The sequence below is a fragment of the Simochromis diagramma genome, unplaced genomic scaffold (genome assembly GCF_900408965.1).
Source record: "Simochromis diagramma unplaced genomic scaffold, fSimDia1.1 OVJJ01000611.1, whole genome shotgun sequence".
In the NCBI taxonomy this organism is placed as follows: domain Eukaryota; kingdom Metazoa; phylum Chordata; class Actinopteri; order Cichliformes; family Cichlidae; genus Simochromis; species Simochromis diagramma.
The window spans coordinates 118573-129795 of NW_024387175.1; the positions used below are offsets into that span (position 1 = coordinate 118573).

An 11223-nucleotide genomic window follows, 5' to 3' on the forward strand; every position below is an offset into this window, starting at 1 on the left:
CATCTGGCCACGACCCACCTTCAGTTAAACAAACACATGATGTAGGAGCAGATTACACACACATGCACGCACATGCTGTGAGATTTTGGACATACCAGTCATTCCAATAGGAAGCTTCTGTGTAGAAGCCAGAAGCACAGGCTGGTGGGTCCATGTTGTTACTTTAAAGCTGGGATGTCAAACTCATTTTACAGCATGGACCACATACAGCCCAGTTTGAGCTTAGAAAAGGGAAGTCCTCCAAACTATACATTTAGTTCAAGAGATCTGAATATGAGAAAAAAGGTGCAAAAAGAGCATTTCTTATCCTACACATGAAAGAAATGCTGCTGTAGTAAATCAAAGGCTTACAACTGGAACTTTTATGTTACTTAATTGTTCGTCTAATAATACCAATAACCATGAGAGAGGTTTTTATTGCTGTGAAAAGCTGTAAACTTGTGAATATATGATTAATTGTTTAATATGTAGCTACTTCTCAGAGGAGTTTAACTTAGCACAAAGACTGGTAAAACACGAACAGCTAGCCTCTTGTTTTCTTCAGTTTTGTACTCAATGCAAGACACACAACATGTTAAGTGTTGCCTGTTTGCATCAGGATGCAGATCCGTTATTCTATCAACACATTCTCATCCCAAAGCATAACATACTGACACTATGTGACAAATCGTCGGTATGTTACTCGTTCAGAAACATGAGAACCATTTGGAATGAATCTACACATGTACATTTATTTTACTTTCTCATCATGAATCGCTTTGGAAAACACAATCTAATACGACTGAGGTTAGGGATAAGGTTATGGTTAGGGTCAAGGCTGGAATCCAAGGCTGGAACGTGTGTTACTGCCAGGAGCATCGTTCTATTGGACTCCATCCACAATCCATAGGGATGCAGAAGGTTACCTTTCACGTTCCTATGTGATGCCTCGGGACGTGACAAATCATCGGTATGTTATGCGTTGGGAATGAGAACAGTTTCATTCTATTATCAAACTAAGGTCAAAGTTCATTTCTGACCACAGAAACAGAGATAACAGGCTCACTCATGGCATATTAAATTCCTCATAATGGTGAATATTTAAGCCAGACTGAACAAGCAGCTGCTCCTAATGACACACATTTTATCTAAATTGTTTGCAGACTCTGAAGTGGGTGGTGTTACTGGTTTTTAGACCTTGCGATGAACACACTAACACAAGAGGATGGATCACTAATGCTAGCTAGCTTGTTTAGAAAAGTGCTAATTAGAGACACTCAAATAAAATACTGGAATTTCTCGCACCACAACAGTACAAGCTATGTGATACTGGATTAAAATGCTCCCCTGAATCTGTCTTTACTGTGGAAGGTTTTCACTGTGAGTGAATACACAAAGTTTATCAAAGTAAAACGACGGGGACCACAACAAAAATGCCGATAACAACAAACTTAATGAAACAGACAGATTTTTAAAAAGATATTTTAAAGATGCCAACAAAGGCAAAGTTAAAGCTTTCAATTAGGCAGATAAAAGGCCTGGAGTTGATTTGAGGTGTGGTGCTTGCATTTGGAAGATTTTGCTGTGAACCGACAGCATACGTTCAAAGGAGCTCTCGATGCAGGTGAAACAAGCTATCCTTAATCCTTGAGCTGTGAAAACTGAAAAAAGGAGTGGCAAAGTCTACAGTTTTGTGATTGGTGGATGATCACAGAGTCATTTCCTTGGTGATGAGAAACCCCTTAACAACATGCAACCAAGTGAACAACACTCTCCAGGAGGTAGGCATATAGATAACCAAGTCTACCATAAAGAGAAGACAGCTTGAAAGTAAATACAGAGGGTTCACTGCAAGGTGCAAGACACTCATAAGCCTCAAGAATACAAAGGCTAGATTGGAGTTTGCTAAAAGACATCTAAAAAAGCCAGCACAGTTCTGGGAAACATTCACTGGACAGATGAAATCAAGATCATCATCAGCAAGGCTCACAAACAAACAGCAACTGAAAGCCTCTGCAGTAAAGGCCTGGCAAGCATTAAAAAGGAGGAAACCCAGCATCTGGTGATGTCCATGAGTTCAAGACTTTAGGCTGTCATTGCCAGCAAAGGGTTTTCGAAGAAGCATAACAACAGTATTGAACATTTTATCTTCGGTTATTTCATTTGTCCAATTATTTTAGATCCCCTGAAATGAAGGGATCGTGTTAAAAAAGCATTTTCCTCTAGCATTTTTATGTAAACTTTTTGTTCAACCTGCTAAAATAAGGCTGAAAGTCTGCATTCAATTCCATCTGAGTATTTCATTCACTAATGTACAGAACTGTACTCTTTGCGGTAGCAGAGCACTTTATTTTTAGTCGTTAAAGTGAGAGAAGATCCCAACTTACTGCAGATTGGAGGTTGGAGGAAATTGTATAAATGATATATGATCTCACTTATAGTTCTTAGAAAGAAAAACAAAATATGCAAAACAACCCAAACCTCCCCCCATCAGCCTATCTCTGATTATCACTACAAACACGTTGGAGATACCAGTCACGCTGAGTTGACTCCCTGCAGACGGCAAGAGGCTAAGTCGGGACCCCATCATTTAAAGCATGCTCAAGTCTGATAACACACAACTTTAAAACTCTATTTAAACAGGTAACATATAAAGAAAAAATCCACACCCTGAAGGGTTAGGATGCAAAATTTAGCACAAGTATTTATTTCTGCTGCAGCTTAGCGTTTTACTTTGGGGTGTATGGGAACTGACTCACTTTTGGAATCAGCTTCAAGTCGTCCTTTTAAGGAACTGGGCACTACCTACTGGGATGGCGCCAAGTACTACTGGGGCTGGGGTTTGGTACAGGGAGTATTACTCAATGAAAAGTCATTTATACAAACATATTACTAGATATGTAAAAAATACACATGAGTTGGTACATTTTCAAAGGGTGATGCTTACACTTACATAGCATTCTTTTTTTAAGAGAAAGATTTTTGTGCTCGAGTGTGAGCAAAGGCAAAAACCACAAGCTGCTAGCTTTGTGTTAGCATGCTGTATTTGCAGATGCATGCTAGCAGTAGCTGTCCTGTTGTCAGCAGTTGTTTCTGGCCTGGAAACTGTTTGCGATTTTAGCTGTTTTCCTGCACATTTTTTACATTTCTATCAAGCCTTAATAATATCACTGCTAGCTTAGTAACTGTAATGTGATTACTCTGCAACACTGGGCACGAAGCACAAAAACCACCAGTACCAACCGCACAGCCAGGTGTGGAAGATTTATTCCTACACTGTTGACACGTGCAAAGAAGCACATATGAGACGTTGTTGTGCATTTCTTTTCTGTGTTTGATTCGTTTTTATTTTGCCATTTTACGTCTTCATCTATCAAAGACTAACATACCTCATATCTCATAGTCACCCAATAAAACACTCGAGGAAGCACACAGAAACATCTGGCTCTCCTTTTATTTTTACAGCTTATGGAAGCAGGATTAAAGGAGAAGATCAAAGTCATGTAACTTGAATATTAGAGTGCTAAAGATGGAAACCAATGATCATAAGACAGATGTTTTGTGACACGACAAAGTGATTGCGACGCAAAGCGATTCATTACTTCTATCAGGTATGTGGACAAAACATAATGTATGACAGCTGGCAGAGTTTATTAAATGTAGTTTAAGAGTGTAACTTTGTCATTGTCAGTATGAATAGATGCTTTGTTTTATGTAGGAGTGGTCTGAACTAGCTTCTCGCTCTGTGATCTGTCCAGCTTCACAGAGAGTTTGTAACTATACGTTTGAATTCTCATATGCACACAGGAGCATCGTGCTGAAATGTGCTTGTACTGGAAAGGAAGTGATGGAAATGTCATGAATGTTTGCGGTGGGATCCATGCACGCACCCTGGACTTACATGGAGCTTTCTGTCTCAAAGTTTGATGACTTTCTCTTACTCCCATCCTGTTTATCTCTCCTCTCCTCCTTCCCTCCTCAGTGTACACAAATGTGGAAATAGAGTCACTTTTGACACTGCTCAGTCCCTACAGTAGTATAGAACAATACTTTAGTTATTTCCCCCACAACCAATTGTCACTTCCTCTCTTTTCTTTCCACCTCCATCCCATCACCCTTCCTCCCCGCTTCCCTCCAGCCTCTCCCTCCGCCATCTTGCTGCCACTTTTTTTTTTTCTTGATGCCACTTTGAACGAAGAGCAATGCGGCGAAACTATTTGGGGAATTCTCGCCGACCAAACCAATGCTGCCGTCTCTCTCCTCTCTGCGTGGAACAGCCGTACCCAAATAAGGCTGGGCGTTCTGACTAGACGTGAGAGGAAGAGACGCAACAGGCAGAGGGAGAGGGAGCTGCTGAAAGGCCATGCCCTTTTAAGGATGAAGTTTCCTTTTTTTCCCTCTCACTCGCCCTCATTCTTGGCTTTCGTTGCTCCCTCCTTCCTCCGCCCTCTCTCAGTAGAGGAGTGAAGTCATCTGGCCTCATCTGCTCCTTTTAAGCCGGCATTTTTGAGAGGGAGGTCCCTTGCCAAGCATATACAAACACTCAGTCAAGCATCCACACTCACGCCTTCACCAGCGGAGAACTCACCTATTGCTTCACACAGTGAGTATGCTTGTCTTTTTTCCCTTGTAAAACTCCTGGAAGTGATGGTTGTCTGGTTGATGATGGTCAGATGCGGGGTGTTAAATTCATATCAAAAGGAATACATACAGAATATGACTAATTTCATCCTTCGGAGGTCAAAGGGGCTGTTTGCATGCAAAATCCAGGAGCAGATGGGAGCTCAAACATCCATATGCACCAATGGTTTACGACGTATGCAGAGACTATCGGGTTTACTAAAGATTTTTGCGCATTTGACTGAATAAAAGTTTGCAAATATCTGCACGTGATTGAGTACAGCTGCTTATAATCTTCATTCTCTGATTAAAAACTGCTGTACGGGAAGCCTGGTTGTACCGTTTTATATACATACCTTAAAACTTTGTGCAAATAAACTGAGGGCTGATATTTTTTTTTTCCTTAAACTGAAAGGACATAAAACCAGACAGCAATTCATATATCTCCACATCTGCATAGTTTTATTTGTACAAGCAAATGATCCACTGCCATACATGAGCTTCTGAGGCGTAATGAGTTACAGAGCAGACAGTTACAGCCACTTATATAATGAGGATACAGAGCTGTCCAAAGTTTCCATCTGTCTTTATGAATACATTATGAAGCTGCTGCCTGATGTGGAGCAGCGTTTGGAGAGAAGATAATGAGCAAATCATCAAAGATGGCAGCACACCCAGTGATTCCAGTAAAGCCAGCCAGCAGTAGCAGTGGGAAGGAGGAGGGGAAGGAGTATTAGTGGGTAGCTGAGTTTCTGAACAGCAGCAACAGGAGGAGATAACACTATCTGCGCTGCCAATCCAGCAGCAGCACATAAACACAGCAGAGGTTTATAGAACCCAGAGACTGATCACGTCTTTGTAAGAGTGCATAGTTGCTGTGAGCCGGACAGCAGTGCTCACATGACACAGTCACTAGAAGTACATCAGCTCACATGTACAACTGTTGTAAAGTTTGTCAGAATGATCAGAACTGCAAAGGGCTTTCAGAAAGTGGCAGGTCGGAGTAAACTTTTCTGTGCCCCTGGAATAAACTGGAAAAATAAAATAAAACCAGCACATCACCAAGCTGGGATGGCATCCTTCAGCCAGATGACTCAGCTGACAATGTCCGGCCCAAAGTTCAGCAGATTTACGCCAAATCCTGACTCTCTAAAAAGCTGAGAAACAAAAGGATAGAGCGTGCGCCGCTTCCACAAGCACCCCACAGCTTATTCATACAAATCATTAGATGGCGGTTAGCTGGTTAACTGTAGAGGAGGCGAGGCTGTCCGATGCCACGTCCCCTCGGGCTGCCGCAGTTGCCACAGCCCTCAAACTGGTTTCCTGTTCTGGCATTAGGCACATTTGCCATGGTGATAGAGAAACAGACGGGGGAAAACACAGGAGAGGGAGAGATGAATGGACTGAGGTGATGAAGTCATGACTGTGGGATAGAGCTCTTTGGGAGTTTTGAGAAGAGGTATTTGAGGCTCGCCTTTACTTCAAATCTGTGGTTTTGACCATCTTTGGTGATTTTTTTTTTTTTTTTTTTTTTTTTTTTTTAAATGTTCATACTGCCATATTGCTCTTACACAAAAATCTCCATCCTTTTCTTTCTACAGTACAAGGCATTAGAAGTCGCTATAAATGAAAAGCTCCCCATGCAGCAGAATTAAGCAGAAGCAGCCAGACAGCACAGAAGCTTGTTTAGCAGATATTTATTGGACCTGGGCCGGGTCCCAAACACAACATCAGGCCCCTGGACGCACATAAATACCAGAAATAGAGACTAGGCCTTAAGGGATTTACTTAACCTCCAAAAAAAGATTATATAAGCTTTGTTTGGTTGTTATGCAGTGCACACTGTCTCCTCTTCGTGGTGGGAGAAGGCACTGAGTGCACAGTGTGGTAAAGATGCCGTCTATTACTTTTCCTATTTAAAAAAAAAAAGTGTAGCGTGAAGGATTCGTGGTCAAAGCCCACAGAGTGTTTCAGGAGGGCCAGTGTTTAAAAAGGAAAAAAAAGGACAGATTGAAATTATACCAGAGACACATTGCTTTGAAATAATAATTATATAATGGCAAATGTCAGGCGGAATAATGAGAGGTATGAGTGTGTGTGTGTGAGGAAGAGATATAATATCTGAACTTGTGGTTGTAAGTAAGTGAGCGTGCTCCCCAGCATGTGTGTTTGGTTTCCTGTGGTCTGGAAAAGCACCACAGAGTATGCAGAGAATATGAAACTGGGCTGGAGGTAATGAGCTCTGGACGTTCTGGGCTGGGAGCCATTCACTTCTTTGGCATTCAGCCTCTAATACGCAGACATGGGGGATATGTACTCGTACAATGGTACAATGGTTTTATTTATCATATCCACGACACCAAAAAAATCCACATTTCTTTTATCCCTTTACCAAACTAAACTAAATAAGTAATTACATTGAAATGTAATGTAAAAATCCATAAAGTACAGCCTATAATCTGTAATTTACATAAACACAGCTACACTGGCTCACTCATCGGCTGCATGTCCAGCAACGAGTAGGAGACGGGTGAAATTAAAACTGAAAAAACAAAAACATGGAGCTAAAAGTAGGTTGAATATTCCAAAGTGGGAATGTGCCAGTATTGTGTTTGCACGTTGTTTCCATCACAGGTTTCCATGCCTCACAAATCATTGAGTGAGAAAGAATAAATGAGCAAATGAAAATAAGGGGAATGCGAAAGAAAGGAACGTTTTAAGAAAAAAAGTCCCAACTTTATCTTCTGTCAGTGACCCCTACAGGCCTCTGCTACAGTGGAAAGAATCCAATCAGAAAAACTTGTGCATTGTGTAAAAACAGAACAACAGCATTCCTCACCCTGTGCCAGAAACGAGTCTCTACTCCAACCAGAGGAGAAGTTTAACCTTTTCAATGTTTCGACTTTAAACCTCTCCAGGAACAGGGAAGTTGACGTGACCTGACATCAAGATGGCAACAAAGGTTGGATGGTGCAGACAGCACTTTGATATGAGTTTTTGCACTCATTTGCACTCATTGGCTGTTGGCCCAAAGGCAATACAGAAGCATAAAATTGAAAAAAAAAAAAAAACAAGTGCTGGCTGTATGTGTGTTTGTGCGTTGGTGCAAAGCAAAAGCCAAAAAAAAGAGAGGGGGAGGAAGAAAGAGTGTGTGTGTGTGTGCTGGCATTACAGAGGAACATATGCAAAAATCAGCTGGCTGATAGCGAGCTCCCTCTGCACACCATCCATCCTGACGGGGCTGAATGGTTTGCACTGGGAGACGCAGCACGGTTACTGCTGGTGCTCCTGGGAAGGTTTATAATTGTACTGAATGCTGAGCATTTACGCTTCTATACACGCTTCTGACATGCATGGTGTTAATGTTTGTACTGGTGTATCATGATTACAGCATATAGTCAGGAGGAGGTGTATGCGTGTTTCCGAGTAAATGTGGCTTTATTTAAATTCTTTGCACAACTATGCATGTTTCTGCATATGCTTTAGACTCAATCTAAATGATACTGCAGTGCAAACATGTGAGCTGCTAAAAGCGACTATGAATGGAATAGGTATAAACGTATATGCAGGACAAAGATAGAAGTGACAATATTTGATAAAAAGAGATCACAGGTAAGACTAAGATCAGGGAGACTGAAATCCCCATCATTACGTGACATCAAGGGATCATAACTACATTAGGCCTTTTTCTTTGAAGGCACGTATTTCTCGTTCATTTCCATCCTTCACTTCACTTCTCTCGCCTGCCCCAGGGTGCCGGCATGGCTAACAAAGGTCCATCCTACGGCCTGAGTCGGCAGGTCCAGGACAAGATCGACAGCAAGTACGACCCAGAGCTGGAGCAGATCCTGGTGGAGTGGATCAGCCGTCAGTGTGGCTCTGGTGTGGGGAAGCCAGAGCCCGGCAAACAGGGCTTCCAGGCTTGGCTCAAGGACGGATGTGTGAGTGCACAAGCTGCCCGGATGTTTTCTAATAGAAATTGCTTTAAGATAAAAATCTTTTATTTGTGCTTCTCCTTCCTTTCTTCTTCCCTTTAACTGCCCTCCCTTTTCTACTCTCCTTTTTGGTTTCATTTTTTTCTCTCCAGGTCTTGAGCGAGCTCATTAACAGTCTGTTTGCCGGCGAGAAGCCTGTGAAGAAGATTCAAAGCTCGCCCATGGCCTTCAAGCAGATGGAACAGATCTCCCAGTTTCTCAACGCTGCCGAGAAATACGGCGTCACGAAGACTGACATGTTCCAGACCGTGGACCTTTGGGAAGGTCAGACAGGTTTCATGCTCTCGGGATTGTTTAATAGTGGAGGGTTTAGGCACTTGGATTGTATGGTGCAACCATAGATGGTGTTTTTTTTTTTTTTTTTTTTTTTTTTTTTTTTTTTTTTTTTTGTTAATGAATGTGGCCACCACGTGTTATTTTCAGAGTGTTGCCATTAGAGGAGGTGGTCATTAGAGGAACGGCAGGTTTTAGTTGTTTCCACATATTGGTTTTAGTTTTCAGAGATTGATATTTGATATTTTGACTGGTGCTGTTGTTAATATGGTGTGTTGGGACAGGTAAGGACTTGGCAGCGGTGCAGAGGACCCTGTCAGCTTTGGGAAGCTTGGCCGTTACCAAGGATGAAGGCACATACAAGGGAGACCCCAACTGGTTCTTCAAGTGAGTCCTCTAAAATTAAACAGAGCCCTGTTAACACAATGACTCCGGCACCTTTTTGTGATAATTTTCAATGTTGCATTGCAGGAAGGCACAGGAGAACAAGCGAGACTTCAGCGATGAGCAGATGAAGGCTGGCAAAAATGTGATTGGCTTACAGATGGGCTCCAATAAGGGAGCCAGTCAGGAGGGCATGAGCTACGGAAGACCTCGACAGATCCTGTAAAGTCACTGAGCCGCCAGTGGAAAGGGCGCTCACTGCAGAGCCACTGGCTTGGTCCAACTCCATCTCCAGGTCCAGCCATGCCACCATCCTAACTCCAACTTCAGAGAGATGGAGCTAAACCTGTTGTCTGCAGCGAGCAGCACTTGCATCAGTACCCCAAACCTCTTTAGCCCCTCTTTTAACCAAAACCTCTGGTGCTTTTTACGATCTCTTACACCCTTTGGTCCTCCTTAAACTTAATAACTGTCACAGAGCCCTTATTTACATGCTCGCACTGGTGATCAATGCAGGGTTCAACTATGCTTTGTCTTCGGACCAGTAACAACTGAATGTTTGTAGTCTTAAGCTGCAATTGTAGCCATGAAAAATGACCAAAAAGTGTCTTGTTAAACCAAACAAAAACCTTTCACATACCAAAAGTTGATCCGGTCTTTCCTTCGATAAGGAACTCGTGTTGCATCTGCCTCCCTGAATTTTGATGGGTTCTGACAGAAATACGAATTCGTTTACATGCCGTAAAGCGTTCTTCTCAAATTTACAAGCACAACCATGTTGCACCAATGCTCCTCATTTTTACTGCTACCGTGTCAAGTACACGTCCCACATGGCTGCGCCTGCTGTATCAGCGCTCATATTTTTGTACATTGTCTTATTAAATAATGACTTTGAAATACATCTCTGAATTGACTTTGTGTTTCCAGCTCTTTAAGGGTTCCCTTGTTGGAAAATGGGGTGAATGGGGTGGGATCTCTCCTACTAATATTTCAAACAACCCACGCACCAACATGCATGCATGCATGTTTACATGACCCAGATTAAGAATACATGGCAACGGGGAACACTTATCACATTTTTATCTGTAGGCGTGTAAGCGTCGACATAAAAGAATTCAAAAATGGGAAAGTCTTATTTTACGGGAAAACAGTCGTCTTCTGGCAGTTCTGAGATTTGACATTCCCATTGGTTAATGTTCCTTTGTTTTTGCTTTATTTTGTATCCATGCTGTTGTTTGTGTTCAGTGCCAGTTAGTGCAAGTTAATGTTGCAACTGTTACCATAATAGACTTTAAAAACCTCTGTAACCATACCCAGGATTGTTTCAGATTACCTTGAAATGTAGTCAGTTACTCAATTCAAATGACTTATTCGATTAAAAAAATGTGTAAAACCACTCAACACATACATTTACCATGCCAGATTAATTTATACAGGTGACTTACTGGAGGTGTGTGCTTGTGTGAACTTGGTTTTAAAACCATTTTAAAAGTACAAAAATCAGTCAAAGAGAAAACTTAATCAAGCATTGTTTATTATCACTGAACTTGCCTGTGACTTGCACAGTAATGGTTTTCAATATCACTCCAAACACTGTTTACATTAAAAAAATTATACTTCTTTAATAGTCTTTTAAAAAAAAAAGCACTGTAAAAACACCATCAGCATAGTACATCTGTACAGCAGGCACACATTGTCTATATATTATACTTTATTAAAAAATTGATTTGCAAATCCCACAATGCAAAAATCCCATTTCAAGTTTGTATTTTTCTTTTATTTGTAAATTCTCAGTAGTAGATTGATAAGCCACAGAAAACAACACCAGGCTTAAAAAAATAAATGCATAAAGGAATTCCCTCAAAAAGCAATCTTTTTATTGAAATACAGTATCCACTTGAAGCCTCACATTTTACCATAGGTCACTTTTTCCATGGAAGACCTTGCATATCACAAACACACACACTTTCAC

The 11223-nt window shown here is 41.5% G+C and overlaps 2 protein-coding genes across 3 annotated transcripts in view; one reads left to right on the plus strand and one right to left on the minus strand.

Annotated features, from left to right (window-relative positions):
• The first annotated feature begins 4437 nt into the window (after positions 1-4437).
• On the plus strand, positions 4438-10160 carry tagln (transgelin). Of its 2 annotated transcripts, XM_040049512.1 has the most exons (6): positions 4438-4582; positions 7518-7561; positions 8352-8540; positions 8687-8858; positions 9152-9254; positions 9339-10160. In XM_040049512.1, exons 2-6 carry the CDS (start codon positions 7550-7552, stop codon positions 9475-9477), a joined length of 615 nt encoding a protein of 204 aa, XP_039905446.1. In that variant the 5' UTR covers positions 4438-4582; positions 7518-7549; the 3' UTR covers positions 9478-10160. The 2 variants fall into 2 exon arrangements, with proteins under 2 accessions (XP_039905446.1, XP_039905447.1); XM_040049513.1 differs by lacking the exon at positions 7518-7561 and having other exon boundaries at positions 4441-4582.
• Positions 10161-10768: 608 nt separating this feature from the next.
• Positions 10769-11223, minus strand: part of bace1 (beta-secretase 1) — a 35299-nt gene continuing 34844 nt past the window's right edge. The window contains exon 11 of the mRNA XM_040049508.1: positions 10769-11216. The gene's annotated coding sequence lies outside the window, so the exon portion shown is untranslated. The remainder of the gene's footprint in view (positions 11217-11223) is intronic.